The 16,565-nt window shown below is 40.1% G+C and overlaps 1 protein-coding gene across 4 annotated transcripts in view; it reads right to left on the bottom strand.

Annotated features, from left to right (window-relative positions):
* Positions 1-2,057: 2,057 nt before the first annotated feature.
* The window catches only part of FARS2 (phenylalanyl-tRNA synthetase 2, mitochondrial), a 237,463-nt gene continuing 222,955 nt past the window's right edge, over positions 2,058-16,565 (bottom strand). For all 4 annotated transcript variants that reach the window (XM_029961409.1, XM_029961410.1, XM_018076885.2 and 1 more), the window contains one exon: positions 2,058-2,389. In XM_029961409.1, the coding sequence (XP_029817269.1) occupies positions 2,251-2,389 (139 nt within the window). In that variant the 3' untranslated portion in view covers positions 2,058-2,250. The remainder of the gene's footprint in view (positions 2,390-16,565) is intronic.

Genomic DNA, 16,565 nt, shown 5'->3' with positions numbered 1-16,565 from the left:
GGAAGATGATTCCATGGTATTAGGTCAGCTTCAGGGAAAGCTTTGCATTTCCCCCTTATCCTATTAGCCCGTGAGATTAATCTTTCAGGTTTCAAAGAATAACATTACTCCACCAAGACCTGGCTGTCGCAGGGAGCCCATGCTCAATGGAGTGCAGGCACATAGAATCATAGAATTGTTTAGGTTGGAAAAGAGATATCGAGTCAAACACGGTGGATGTTAGTGACTGGAGATTGGCTGATCCAAGAAAATCCAAATTGCCTTGCAAAGCCATGCATGGGAGCCAGTGGCTGCAGTGACAAAGACTCATTGTCCAGTTTTCTCCTTGCTTTCCCCAGATTTTTATGCTCTCAAAACTAGTTGATCAGAATGAAAGAAGAACGGAAGGATTTAGGGAGCAGAAAAGGGAAACTTCAATAAATAATAAATTAAAAGGGAAATCTTGTCATCTACTTCACCCCAGATAGTGTCTTGTTTTCCCAAGAGACTTAGTTCTTTCATACAGCAGGCAGGTTATTGTACTTTCTCCATAAGCAATTCCATCAGTTAAGATCCACATAATCTGCTGCCCCATGTGGCAGCATTGATTAGGCCCTGCCTTGGAACAATTACTGCTCAGTGCAATTCAGGGAAGTGCTCTTCCTCTTCAGTGGTCCTCACTGAGTATCCTGAAAAGGTGAAGGATGAAGAGACAGAGAAACATCAAATGGATGTTTATCCTTTATTTAAGGACCTTAGTAGACGATGGTTTAAAAATAACCAAGTAGGTTTTTCTGATGCCTAAACGGAACCCATTCTTTTTGCCTTGTAGAAAGTCTAGCATATTGTTTTCATAATCAAGTTATTTGGATAACAAAACAACGATTTAGATTAGGATTTGTTTACACAGCTAAATATGTTGAGTAATGAAATTAAAATAAGCTCTGTGCTTCTGTCACATCTGCAATAGTGACTGGCTTCTTATGGTTGAGTACGAGCCTGCTGCACAGATGTTTCTTGATAAGGTATAAATCTGTGTTAGATGTTGTTTACTGCAGCATTTTTATTGCCTTCTTCCCTGAAGGAGGGAATGTTGCCTGCACAAGGCAACCAGATGTGACCTGCAAGACTGTATGAAATACCATTACAAGCAAAAACAGGTCCCATATTCCATATCAGCATCTGCAATGGCTCATCAAGTATTTATCAGATCATTTGAACACTTCTACAGGCCCTAGCATCAAATCATCACCAGAATTTACTTATTATAACCTGCAATGAAAAAGGCAAGCATCCTGTAAAGCGACTGGTGCCTCAAATAGCAGGAGATCCCATTTTAGTTTGGTTTCCTGCCTTAAAGGTCAAATTCCTGAGCAGACACTGCTGCTAGAAAGTAAGATACTGTGATAGATCAAGGCAGCTGCTTTTCAGGCCACTGCAGGGAAGAATTTCTCTTTTCTGCCGTCCTGCCCCAGGTGATATCAATCCTTTGGTGGTGACAGGGGAAGAGACTTATCTTGTACTGGTGCCTATGCGAGAAGTGCGACAAGGGAGTTTCTTCCCTGGGGAAGATGGCACAGCTTGGAGCAACTCACTGAGTGGCTCTGCTCCTGTGGGAGCAAGAGGATCTAACAGGAAAAACTTGCCAATGACCCCAGCATTTGAAGACAGCCAAGTCTGGCCCTGGAGCCACAGTGGGTCCTTCTCTGTATAGCTGATGAAAGTAACACCCATGGGCTCTGAAAGTAAAGAGAGCCAAACTTTTCAAGATGTACTTCTTGGAAAGTTTCTTGAAGGAAAATCTGACATTTCTTACTTAAAAAAAAGAGGGAGGGGCGGACAGCAAGATGGGTTATTCTTCCCTGAGCTAATCTATGTCTCTGATTTGCTTCACTTGTTACATGGACAGAAGATCCTGTCAACACAGAAATAATGCCAAGTATTTACGGTTTAATGGAACCCAGGGACCAATTAACAACATAGAAAACCACCAGGCAGTGTATTTCTTATCGTAACAGGAGGGAAATCTTACATTACTGCTGTTCTCCCATTTCTTAAAATAAAGCACCAGCACTTTGTCAATGATTTCTCAGTAGTAATGTTTATTACCTGCTAGTTTTACCACTGCCCATTTATCAATCGCTTTCCCTGTTCTACATTCAGTCACAAAACCCCTCTCTTGCAAACTAAAACCCTGAAAAGAGAAGAAAAAAAAAAAGAAAGGAAAGAAAGAAAAAAAGCAACTGTCATTAGGGCTTCAGACCAGCAGTGCTAGAACCTGCCCTCAACCCCAAGTTCTCGAACTGCTGACTCTTCAATAGCTTGATGGATGCGATGCACCTCGTCCTGCGTCAAAGTCCTCTCCGGGTGGCGGTAAACGATCCGGTAGCAATGGCTGACCTTCTTCGTCCTACAAAACACAGACCAAAGGAGGACTCATAAATACATGTGCCTACAAATGCAAATACATGAGGCCAAACACTTACCCTCTGGATCATTTTTATTTGTGGTCTAATTTTGTTCCTGTTGCTTGAAAATCACCTTAATGCTAAAATACACAGTCCAGAGATGTGGGACTGACCTGAATTTTAATTTTCGCAGAGGCCTTTGCTGAAGTCCACCTTACACCTCAACTTATATTGCAGTGGGGTAGCTTCTTACCAGAGTAAACAATCCCATGAGGAGGGCTGTGCTAACTAACCACTGAACCGCTGCTGACACCACAGCTCTCTCATTTCGGTGCTAATGGGGCTATTTGAGTGAGCACTGGGCACACATACCCCACTCAGATCAGTGGGGCTGGTGGTGATGGGCATAAGGAAAACACCGTGCAACCTCTGTGCACTGGAGAGCGATGTTACCAGCTGATGTGGGGCATCTCACAGCCTTACCATCCAGGCCTCAGCCTGGGGAAGGAGACTGAATAAACAGCTGCAAAACAGAGTAAAACACTTCTTTCTCATTTCTTTGCCTTCACTGTAAATTAGAAACAGGAATAAAATGCATCTGAAGTATTGTGATGACCAAGTATTCATTTGTGGGAGAAGGACAGAGATGGAGGATGAAGGCAGTTATCGCTCCCAAAGTGGAGCACCAAACAGCAGTGCAGAATTTCTTACCCTGCACTATGGAAAGAAAATGACAAAGGAGAACATGGAAAAGGAATAGAGAAGAGGGAATGATGGGGGCAAAAAGTATTTAAGAGTTGCTGGTTAGGCAGAGACAAGTTAATGAAAACCCAGGACAAACTAGTAAGTTGAGTAAGAGTGAAAAAAATGTTGCTCTCCATCAAAAGCAGGCTGGAGTACCTAGCTCTTGCAAGGGCACCTCTGTAATTGGAGTGCTTGTGTTACTGAATTTAAATGGCAGTTCTGGAATACTTTTTAGTGTCAAATGGAGCCCACACAGCTTCTTCTTTCAAAGGTAAACACTCACTTCAGTGAAAGAGAGAAAATCTGAAGGGAAAAATAATAGGAGACCAGAGATCAAGTATCAGGCAGAAGGAGCTCCCAGACTGGCAGAACTCTGCATTTAATGGCACACAAAGGCATTTAGCAAGCTTTGGGTCATCTCTCTCCTGAAATTCTTTCATGTTAGAATCCATGTTTATTATGACTATTTGATTAGAACTAAGATTGTGTTTATAGACAAAGATAATTCTCAAGATACTAATTTCAACCTCAAATCCTACTAAAAACAGGCATAGATAGTTTTTACCTCACAATAGCTATTTAATACAATTAGTTTTTACCTCAGAATAGCTATTTGATACAAACTCTGTTCCACCCGACACGGGTGGGAAGCTTGCCCTGCTCCCACTGGCAGTTTACAACAAAAAAGATAACTTCAAATTAAAGCATCCCTTCTTTTTTTGTGTGCTCTGAAGATAAAGCAAGTTAAATCTGGCTGGTATTGGAAAGGGCAAACTGCATTTCATAAAGTGTTAAGCTGACTGCAGTTAACTGCTAAAAGCCAGCCAAGAGCTTTCCCTGTGTGCAGGTTAAATGCTGTGGAAAAGTGATCTTTGAGAAAAAGGGGGAGGTGTAACTACTGGGAAGGTGTTGCTCTGCTCTGCTCCACCTCTGCAAAGCAGTCAAGAGGACAGACCCGGGGGGAAAGCAAGTAAATGGGACTGGCAAGATGCTACACTGTCAGTAAGAAATTTGAATAAGACAGAGGGATAATGAATCGGGGCTCAACAGAAACAATTTTCAAAACCAGGTTGGCAAACATCACTACAGCTGGTAGTATTTCAGTTTTTAAAGGTGCTACGGTAATACACCTGATCAAAAACATTTGCAAATTGCTTCAGATGAAAATCTAGAAGGTGTACAGTCACAGGTTTGATCCTGAAGTCTTGTAAATATTGGGAATATATCTCATGATGGAATAGTCATTACCACCATTTAATGTGATGTAAACACAAGTTTGCTTGTAAGCGGATATAGGGGTATCTACAACACTGTTTCTTCATTGATCATGGCTAACTGAAGGTGACAATTACTCCTGACTCACGTGTTTCTGTATCCCCCCTCCCTCCATCCCAGTGAGCCATTCCTTCACGAAGCAAATGAAATATGTCAGGACAATAGTTTCTTGTGGGATTGCATTAAATGTAATTAATCTTAATTCAATTATAAGCATAAAATGAAGTTACAACAACACATGGCTGGCTTCACATAAGCTTGCCTGAATGCAATATTGGATGCTACATTTTTCTCCCACCTTTAACTCGGTTTTTTTGCATCTTTGTTACTAATTAGAAAGAAAGAGTATAATGGTTCAATGCTATTTCAATAAAAGGCACACCGCAAATTTCAAAACCTTAAGCATTGTTTTCAGAGTACTAATACTAACCTTTCAAGGGAGATGGGGAAGAATACTTAGCTCTTCCCTCCCCTAATACTTCCCTGCCTCCCACTCCCAAATAAAATACTAAGACACTGTGGTTAATCCCTGCCATAAGCTGCAACTGAAAAAAATTATTGTCAGCAAATACTACCTTTGCTCATTCCCTTTCTTGCTTTTCTTTTGTTCTGCAGAGCTACAGACTGTTTGCCTACCTTAAAGATGGCTCTGCTAATGCATAATGAACTCTCTGCTGCATGTCATGCTGCAGCCTGACAATACGGAAGCAGCAGCTCTCTATTCTGAGAAACAAAATTTTGAGGCCAAAACCTAGAACAGCAGCATCACTGGGTTAAAAAAAAAAAAAAAAAAAAAAAAAAAAAAAAAAAAAAAAAAAAAAAAAGAAAAAGAAAAAAAATTTAGAAGATTAGCAGTGAGCACATTGGGCTTTATTTACCTAAACTGCACTGCCAGACAAGTCCACGCGGTTTGCAGTCACGTGGACTCCTCTCCATTAGGCTTCAGCTGATCTTAGTGTCACAAGGCTCCTCTGCACCAGCCTGCGGCTTTCAGGTAATGAAACACAGGGAGTACAGTGAAGCACTGCTCAAAGGGAAAAGGAAGTCAGGGATTTATTCTGACGCCACAGGAGGAAACAAGATACGGACCATGAACAAACACTGGAGTGAAACAATGCCTAATGCTCTTTCATATGATTTTGCAAGGAAACAGCTTTGCCTCACATTTTTCAGGATTGTCACGCAGTTGCCTCCATGTGCTAGGGAGCTGATCCCTGCCAGGTCAGATTCATGGCATGAGGTCAACCTGAAGGTCAATGTATATGTTTGGATATTTCAGCTTGATATCTATGCATAACAAGAAATGAAGGGGCCTTAGTCTGCCACTAGTCTAATAAAACGAACATGAAAGCAATGTGACACTGGCACCAGGGCTAGAATGAAAGGGTGTGTTAGGCAACAAAAATTAATACATGTGTGTAAGCTTTCCCTTCATGGAAAACCACAGAAGGATGCTTTAAATGCTACTTGTCTAGAAAGCTGATCCCAGAAGCTACCAACAGCAAAGCACTTAAATATCCTGACAGGGGAACCTGTCTCAGTCATTACATAAGACTAATCCCTGGGTCATTTGGTAAATAAAATGTTGCATAAAGAATAAATTCTTGGCATTGTTGTTTTTCTCTTCTACATGCAGTACTGTAACAAGAATGAAAACTTCTCCATCCTGTACTGGCAGAGGGAGATAAAACAGACAGCAGTGAGTGGGGGAAATCCCTACTCTTTAACTGTGTTTTATTCTCCATCGGCAGAGACTTCTGCAGGGAGGTTACCCCTGCTCTTATGTGGTGAGAACAACACAGAACTACACACTTTTCTAGAAAGCTGGATTGACTTTGAGGAACAGAAAACTAGAGATGACAATCACCCACAGCATGAAGGAGCAAAAAAGAGTACCATCTCTTTCATATGCTGAGCAGTTCACTAAGCAGTAGTATTCACCACCATACCTATTATTCCACCTTTTCCTACGGAATACTATTCAAAATGAAAGATCTACACACATGGTAGCACAAATATTTGAGATTATTTTCTCTCTGTTTAGTGAGTCATGTTAATGAGGTTCTTTGAGGGTCTCCCAGTTCCTGCCATGGCAGTCTGTATCCTATATCTCCCCCAAAAAGATTAATCAAGTAATTCCCTTACATAAACCTTCACACAGTACTCAGTGGCTGCTACACCCTTCACAGAGATCAGCATCATGCTCTGAGCATGCACGGAATGACCTCAACAAAGAGAAAGGCTTGTTTTATTTGCACCAGTGCCCTGAAAGCGGTGATGATGGGAAGAAACAAAAATACTGTTTCATGTTAGTAGCATTCCAGTAGAAAAAGCCACGTGGAGAGCACAGCTGTGGTTTTGCTTTGTGGCTCCAGCAGTTCCAGAATGGTTCACGGTTTAAGTGGAAATGGGGAGGAATATTAAACTGCAAGAAGATATAATTAATTACCTGTTCCTTTTTGTTTCACGTTTTCAAACCACATCCATCTCCTATGATAGTAGACACAACTGCTAAATATCCTCCTATAAATCTTAAAGTGACAAGTGGCACTCTTTGCTAAGAAGTACATCATGGAAAATGGCAAAAGGCTTGTGCTATATACCTTATGTCAGTGGCAAATAATTCAATTACCATGGTGATATGCACATAGAATATAGAAGTAATTCTCTGAACAAAGGTCTTTCCTAAATATGCATTCTCATCAGTCCTTTCAAATGCTAATACTTCATCTCTCTGGAAGAGCATATTGTACATACAGCATATTCTTAAAAAGGGACATGTTTTGTTTAAGGTGATTTTGATGCCAGTGAAAGGCATCACCTCCAGAAGAAAGAATTGTTTTAAACCCACAGAAAGCAGGGAATGGTCATTCCTCTTGCACACCTCTTCCAGCTGATATCTGACAGAAGGATGGTTCAAAGATAGTTTAGGTCAACATAAGCATGTTGAGACTGTCAACATTACTTGACTACTGTGGATTTTTTTGGTGGTCACTTTGAAAGACATGCATGTTCACTGACATATGGTTGGACTGAAATACTGTTCTTCTATTTCACAAAACTAAGACAGCAGTGGACTTTTTGCTCTTTTCTAACTGGACTTGGTGGAATCTGTATCTGAATACCAAACCCTGAACCTGCTTGACCTTTTCATTCTTTCTTTACTATTAATTCCATCTTAAGCTTCTCTCCTCATGTAGGAAAAAAAAGTCAAAATTCTGTTAATAGCCAGATTACTGAGAAAGATAAAGAGCACGCTATGGGATATAATGACAAAGAACATAAATTACACCTTCTAGTTAAGATAATGAAAGGTGGATGAAAAATGAAAGCACTTGGAAACTTTTCAGCTTCTCAGTCACTGAGACACTGTTAGCCATATGTAGGACCTAAGCCATTGTCCAGTATTCAAAATACATTGGATTTGTTAGAAAGCTTTGATCATGACTTTCTTTTTCTGCCTAAATCTATCATCTAACCAATTCATTTCTTGCATGCAGGAAGAGATACAAATAGATAAATACTGAAAAAAATTATTTCATAGGCAACACCTGAAAGTCACCTGGTTGTAAGATGTACTCACTAAATGTTTAGTGAAACAGTTCAAGCAATTACTTGTGCTTTGGCCCAGCACTTTGGCCTCTAATGACCTTTTCTCATTCCAACAGATCACCTTGGTTTGCTGACACAGGCCAGCAAAAGAACTAATGTGAGCAGTGTAAGGTCTTTTCTGCTAAACTTTTGTAAACAGACTCAGTCACACAAGAAACTGAGAGAGTATTTTCCTTGTGCACTGTTACAGTAGAGTCAGTAACCAGCCAAGGATACAGTCAACCCATCTCAGATTCAAGCACTTCCTATTAAAAAGCTCTTAAGCTTCACAGCACCAACAGTAATGGAATCCATTACGTGCAGGCAACAACGATATATCACTAGGGTGAAGAAGAAAAGTACCATTCTCCATTATACTAAAAGAAAATCCAGAGTACCCACAGGATCATAAGCTAATTGTGATACAGACTTTTGCTGCCACCGAAGGGCAGAAAAAACTGCTAAGTCTTGGAATTTGGGATTGTGTTTTTTCTTTTCATTTTAAGGACAATGACTCATTGATTCCTTGAAGAAAGCAATGATCAGTGGTTGTAAAGCAGGTATGAAAACAGTTCTCAAGGGGATGGATTTCACGACTGGTGATGACTGATTGTCCTCCGATCTCTGTCTCTTCGGGAAAATCATCTATCAAACACAGGTGACAGAAATTTCCATCATATCTGATCCATGCCAATATGGAGGAATCCATTTCATGTGGATTGAAAGTTGGATGCGACTGAGAGTTACCCTTCTTGTAAGATGAACTTTATGCATTCAGTTCACACTGGGTCTCCTCCATTTTTAGGGGCTTACCAGTCCATCAAGTGAGTCGGTTGCAAATCCCGCTCTAAATCCAGGAAGACTCAAGAATAGGCTAGAGGTTGAATATCTTCAAGACTTTCCTTGTTGTCAGCATAGTAACCCCGGAGCACTCATCATGCCAGATAAATTCAACCCCGTGCATGGAATGATCTCTCAACTTCCTAAGGCTGAGCCCTTCAGCCATGAAAGAAAGTCATGCAGTGGGTATGCACGCAAAGACCAGAACATGTGCAAACCTGTGAGACTTGGAACGGGGACAAAACCCTACATTTTCTTCAGGGTTATCACTGTGACAGGATACTGCACAGGTGGAATAAAGATAGAGAAAAGCAAACTTTCTGATACAAACACACATATACAAAATCCAGTGAAATAACTTCTACCCATTGCGGTGGTAAATAAGAGAAGGTTGCTTGGTAAAATACTTGAGACACTTAATTTTATGTACTAAACATAGAAAAATAATTGGATGCTGAAAGTAAGAGAGAAAAATAGATAGTCTCGGCATCAGACAGGACAGAATACCTATTTTGTGTACAGTACAGAGTTTTATTTTGCTTCACTTTCCCTAGGTTTGACTGAAAAGGTTCCATGCCAAAGGCTTTTCAAAGTCTAATCGTGTTTTCACCAAAACAAAATGAAGGGGTAATACTTTTTGTTATTTGTTGTTAAAAAAAATTGACCACTAGAGACTTAAGCATTCTCTAACTGAGCAAACAAATGAACAAAATAACTCAATTTGATATTGTGTCTCATGAGAACTGGCATCTAAGCTCCTTGACTTTCTCCTTCCGTGTTTAGTTCAGAAACAATGGCAGGACTACATTTCCCATGAGGGATCAAGGCAAAAAATTCCTATGATGGATCACGTCCTCTTTCTGGAAAAGAAACTTGGCTGACATATCCAATACTGACATACTGAGGAGAACAGAAGCAAGCATTACCTGGAAGTCCTGGTAGAACTGGCAGCTGAAGCATTTTGGCTACCAGCCAGAAAATTCTTAAAGAAAAATTCACATTTTAAGTGAGTAAAACAACAACAAATCAACATATTTTCTGTCATTGCTGGCTCTCCCACTTTTTCCACATTTTTCTTGACCTCCTAAATCCCTCGTAATTTAGTGGTAGAAGAAGGTATCTTTGGCAGCAACAGGCTCTGTGATTCTGGCAGAACTTCATGACTTAGGTACCTCATTCACAATCCCTTGTGCCCTACCAGGGTAACTGGCTAGTACTGGATTGGATGAGGGACACAACCTGTCTCTGTTTCGAGAACCCTGGAAGACACTGTTTGCGGAGTTCGCTTCTTGTGCGAAGACATTATATTCATCTCCCTCTGAGCTACAGTGTGCAGGTAAGAGGATGGAAAAAACTTCTTTCAAACAGTGATATTAATGATTCCATTACTGGTCATCAGGTGCAACAGTATCACTCAAAATTTTCCAACCATTGGCAACTGAAATGCCACCTGTACTTATGAGTGACAACCCACTCAATAATCCGAACAAATCCAACAAGAGAGGTGAATTTGGACTCTTTCAAATGCTATCTACAATATTTATAATAAAAATGTTAAGTGTGATACCTTTTCAGTTCTTCTGAGTGAAAGATCAAAGACAAGAAGTATAAATATTTAGCAGTTTTTTCCACCAACTAGATGTTAATACTAAGGGCTACAAAAAGTATTACTAAAAATAACATTGCTGTCAAATTAAAACATATTTAATAATCGAGTAAAAAGGGAATTTCTATGAGAATTTAAAACAACTCATTCTCCTAAGAAATGAAGATGGATGGGAGTGACAGCTGGTTCAGATGTATCTCCACTGAGTCCTAGAAAAAATAAAAGTCTACAAAGTTAGATAGCAGACAAGTGCATGGGAAGGTCTGAATGCTGTTTTAGGTACATTCATCACTGAGATTAGTGGTTTTGTCCACACCAGTCCTAGGAGCTAGATGTTTAAGTTCCCTCTACACTTGTTAAGAGTTGAAGTAAAGAGGAACATGGCTCTGGACTCAGACCAAGAACCTAAATGGCTTTTCCAAGGTCAAATAGCAAACTGATATAGAGAGGGAACTTATCTAAGTGCAGGCACAAACCCTCTGAGTTACCCTTCTTTCAGGTTACTGTTCCCATGAACTCACACTTCTAGTCACCTTTCTTTTCTGCACGTTGTACAGTAGTTCTGGAAACAAAACAGGCTGTGGCAAGAGACAGCAACTCATCCCATACAGAATGGACCAGGCAGGAAGAGTGGAGAGCCAACATCAGGATAACCAAAAAGGCTCTTAAGTGGCAAACTAAACCCAAGAGAAAACAGAAGAAAACAGGATGGTGAGAAAAAGAAGGGAGAAGGAAGAGATGAGTTAACCTGAGACTAGAAGACAAGAGGGACTCGAATAGAAAGCAGAAGTTAGGAGAAATCACTTACCCACTTTTTTTTTTTTGAGGAAAATCAATACATTAAAAGCACCTGCCCCCCCGGCCATCCTGCAGCCCTAGAAGGCAACTTAAAAGCATTTGTAGCTGCGTGTGTGCAAATATAGGGAGTTTCTCAATGGGGCTGCTGACAGCACATGTCAAAGCTGGGGAAAATTCTGCAGCCACTTGCGCAATTAAGTGTTGTTTGCTATTTCCTTCTAGTCCATACGATACTTTTCCTCTCAGAAATGTCAGGTTTTATAAGCCTTAATCTGGCTAACTGGATTTGTTTTGGAGATGCAGAAATTCCCCACTTTCCCTCCCTGAGGATAGAGTGGTTCCACACAGACAGTCACAAGAAACCTGTTCTCATCGTTTTTCTGACAGCTGCTGCCTTGGGAAGACAACTCAGAAAAAGTTCTCAAAGTAAGGATAACTATTGGCCAGCAGATTAAACTACTGTTAACACACAGGAAAACTGTCAAGCTGTTAAACATTTCTCTCAGTGGATCCCATTTATACAGGTCATACATTTGGACCATGATGACAGACAGAGAGTCCAGATCTTGTAGGACAGGCTTGCCTGATTATTTTGAACATAATGAGGGGGAAAATGTCCCAGCACTATTGAAACTAGCCAAAAGATGACAACATATACCAATGACGTGCACTCGCCAGAACTTTTACAGTTGTCAAAATGAACATTAGTTTGGAAAACTGTAGCTGCCACGTTTGGCACATTGCACCCTTAATATTAGGGTTACTCTTAATGAAAATAAAAATGTGAATGTAATCGGAAGTATGCATAGTGAACACCACTTACAGTAAGATAATAGGAGCATCATGCAATAAAACATCATGTGGACATGAAGACTAAAAAGTCAGGGCACAAAATGAGATGTGTGATTCCATGAATATAGTGAAATTATTGGTCTGACACTCAAGAAAGGAAAGAAAGCCATTGAGACATTACACTGGGAAGATCAAAATACCATTTTTTGCTATGACTTTACTGAAAAAGGCCAAGTGATCCTCCCACTAGCAGGAATGAATATCAGGAAAGAAGGAATGAGATTTCAGCACAGAACGGGGAATACACAGGGAGCACCAGAGTAAACCAAATGTTCTCAAATTGTCCAAGACATGAACTTTGCCCTAAGATATTTTAGGAATCAGTAGAACAAATCTCAGAGCTGTTCTCAGTTGTCTTTGAGAGCCTGTAGAGGACAAAGTAAGGTAAAAAATGTTTGGAAAAGGTCAGAGTGCTTTTTTTGAAAACGTGAAAAAAAAAAAGCTAGGAAGCCATAGAAACTACAGACCATTTGCCTTTACTTTAATTTCCCAGAAAGACTGGTGCAGGTAATGAAACGACTTGTAAGCATACAATGGAAACAAAAAGTAAAAAAAAATAGAAAACATGGATGTATTGAGCAAATCTAGTAAAAACAACCTAATTTCCATCTATAAAGGGGTAACGAGCTAATAAATCAATAATCAATAAATGAAACAATAAATTGCAGGAAGTAGCAAACACTGGGGGGGCAGGTGTTTGTGGGGGCATGTGTATGTGCATATGGCACATATCTTCACAGTCAGCTAAACCAGATAAGAAAAAATGGTCTAAGATCAACATGCCACAAAACAAGAATCCATTGGCAGCTCCAAGCAGTTTCAGACAAAGCTGAAAAATCTTAGGAAAATAATTTAAACATTATAATAAAAAAAAAAGAAGAAAAATACTAAATCCAATTCATAAAATTAGGTAGTAAAAACTTGTCTCCCTAAATGATTAATGTTGGAAGGAACTGCATAATGTAGATGAGAAAATTGGTGATCAATACTGGTGATTACTACAAAAAGGTGATATTTCAAATGGCTGTAGTAGTTGTCAATAATGTGTTGTTTCTGGGAGGATTTATCCACAGTTCAGCTAAATCTGAAGGATTGTTCTTGTAGGGTTCTTCAACCTAACTCCTGGAGACGCAATATTTTCACTAATGGAATAGGTGACGCAGCAGAAGTGTTTGTTAACTGGTATATTACATTAACCATAACTGAAGACAAGATTAGAATAATCCTGACAAACTGAAAAAGCTGAATAATTCTGACAACCAGACCAAGTGAAAGCTGCTGTATTTAGCCAAGAACAACAATCTGCATGCACAGAGGATGGGGAACAACTAGGCATAAAGCAGCACTACACAAAACATCTAAGGACCACACAGAATCATGAGCTGAAGGTGAATCTGTGATGTCACTGTGCTGCTTTAACCTAAGCAAGTACCACTCTGGGATGAACTCTTGGAATGCAGATGGAATTACATCCTTCTGCCCCACTCGACACTGCTATGCTGGCTCAGCTGAAGTACCCTCTTCACACCTCAAGAAAGATGTGAGGCAACTGGAGATCACTGGGGAGCAATGAGAACAAGCAGATGTCTAGGTAACTCAAATTATAAGAAAAGACTGAGAGAACATAAGATTGCTCAGCCTAAAGAACAGAAAGCATGAAAACATGCTACAAAGACATAAATGCTGCTGCACAGTTAGGTAATAATCTGTTCATCAACATTCACAAGCAGCAAGAGTTGAAAGTAATGAGCTCATATTGCAGAAATGTTCAGCCTGAAAATTTGCTTGGAAAGGCAGTGAGGTCCCCACTGCTGGAAATCTTTAAGGACTGGTTATACAAGTGTCTGTCAGCAATGCTATAAGTAGAGCTGATCCTGTTTTGGAGTAGGAGGATGAACTAGGTGGCAGTACTCTTCAACTCTTTAGCATAACATAATGTAACGGTCTTTAAAATGCAGAAAGGTACTTGAGTAGCAGAGATAGCTCAGTGTAGCTGTAACTTATCACACATCATGTATTTGTTTATCCCCTGAAAGTGATGTAACCTCTTTAGACCAGCAACCCTTTCATTAGCCTTATAGACAAATGTTGAAATACAGCAGATAGGAAAGCTAAGTGCTGCTCAGCTATCTTTCACTGCCTACATTAATAAAAAAACCCCAACCAAACAAAAAAACCAGAAAAGTCCACTATATAAGACAGCATCCCAAAGGGGAAATGTCACTCAACTGCTTGTCCCATTTGCCTCAGGGCTGAGAGATGTCTTAGGAAAGCTCTAAGGAACAACCACAGAAGATGCTGCATATTCTTGATAGGCTGAACTGCATTTTTCTCTTCTAAGCTTTTCTGAGTTTATATCAAGAGGTTAACACTTCGCTTTCAGCTTTCCAAGTTCACATTCAACTCCAGGCTAACTGAAAATAAGGGCAAAGTCCTCCTTCTAACAAAACAATGTTGCAAACAAGCCAGTTGAAATTCTGCATCCCAAGGGAATTTGGGGAAGTCCAGGGACTAGGAGACATCTGAGATGCCAATCCTTAAATGAAGATGTGGCTGGTTGGCCCCAACTGGAGGGACTGTGGCCTTTTGACATAGAAGCTAATTAACTTTATGCTCTGTTGCATAATTACTGTACCTGTTCCTTATCTATACAATGGCAGTACAGAATTAAGAAGCCACCACAATAACCCCATGTACTTGTATAAAAGTATGTGTATGTAAGTGTATGTAAGTGTATATGTTCATTCATAGCCATCGCTGCAAGGGCTAATTTTTTATTAACCTTTGCAAGTTTGCTTGGATTGATAAGATCACCAGTTTTTGGGAAATCTTGGTGTTTACTAAATAATTTTCAGGGATAAAATGTTGATCTCATACAAGTTCCACTGCATACATGTTCCTCTGTTCTTACATGAAATGTGAAGTTGCCAAGGAACAAATAAACTATTTATGACTTATCCTGTACAGTAATAAAGAATGGCTTAATGGGGGCACATACTACTTTGAAAGTACTGCAGCCTGTTGTTCCCTGAACTGGAGACTCTCTTAGCCAAGTTCAAGATATATACTCTCCTTTGTCCTCAAAAAAAGATCAAATTCTTGACATGACTGCCTGAATCTCAGCAGAAAGACTCACACATGCCACAGGTTCCTGCACCACAGTCCCACAAACATGCTTACTTGTAGGTAATTCAGCGTAGATCTGAATTACTAACTGAATTACTAATTCATTGCTAACTGAAATGAACTAAAGTTACTCTTACATTACTGACTTTAGAGGTATAGAAGAGGTGACTGGTATTTATTGTACATAAGATGTAGCAATTTGGTGGCATAACCTTAAACACCATGTTCTCTGCTTGTACATCTTCATTTGAACTACAGTAACAGACAAGGAAGGAGATGTTTCTTCTGAGATTATAGGTAGCTACGTCTAAACAGTCACCTTGACAAGTGTCACAAGTTGTTCTCTCCTTTGCCAAGTTTGACACACCAGGATGGCTGGTGTTCTAACGTTATGTTTCAAAACATACACAGTACCAAAGTATACAAAAAACCCACTGCTGAGAGGGTTGCAATGCTATTCACGCTCCCTTCTGCATCCACCATCTCTCTCCACTGCACTCACATGGACAAACTCTCTCCCCAGCCAGTGATGCCATCTCTCTGCAGAGATGGCTGAACCAACGCAGGTGCGGTGTGTGTGGATTCAATGAGAGAACATACCTCCTTAAAATGGAAGAGATGACAGAGGATACGCTGTAGCCCTTAAAGAGGAAGAAGATGGAGACTATAATACCCCTGTGACATTTTGCACTGTAGTCTCTATCAGAAGATGGACACAGAGACACGGTTTGGACAACCCAGTAAGATCAGATCGCTGAGCAGCACAAAGTAGATAAAGGGAGAGAGGTATCTGCAGATCTCATTCCTGAAACCTACACATGATACCCATCCACCATATCATGATACTTGACACCACTGTTATTTTACTTTACCATCCACTTGGGGAAGGGTTAAAATGATCTCACCCCTGACACAATAAATCCATCACAGAAGCAGAAGCATCAGTTTAAAGCACAGGTTGCATGGGACTTGGACAGTTATAGGCCAGACAAAATATTTATAAGCACTTCTGAGCTGGATGAAAACTTTCTTACATTGCTGGCACATCTGTACCGGCACAAGCTTAGTCTCTTGTATTTCAACAGATCTCAGTTCTGTATATCCCACAATACATTACAGAATCTCCACAGGGAAGCACGGAAAGGATGTGGATCAGGCTCAGCATTCACCTACAAAGCCCATGGTTAGATCCATACTGTGTTGAATGAATCTTTCAGTTTCGTTATTATTTTTGGTTTTGTTTTTAAAGGTTGAGCCTCTACCTATTTTCTTTTCCACAAATACTGGGTGAGCATTTCAGTAGCACCTGGGTGAACCAATAAAACTAAGCAGCAGTGTGTTTGCAC

The sequence above is a fragment of the Manacus vitellinus genome, unplaced genomic scaffold (assembly GCF_001715985.3).
Source record: "Manacus vitellinus isolate BGI_N305 unplaced genomic scaffold, ASM171598v3 scaffold_33_pilon, whole genome shotgun sequence".
Classification (NCBI taxonomy): domain Eukaryota; kingdom Metazoa; phylum Chordata; class Aves; order Passeriformes; family Pipridae; genus Manacus; species Manacus vitellinus.
Note: the sequence above shows the minus strand (reverse complement) of the source record. Positions and strands in the feature narration are given on the sequence as shown.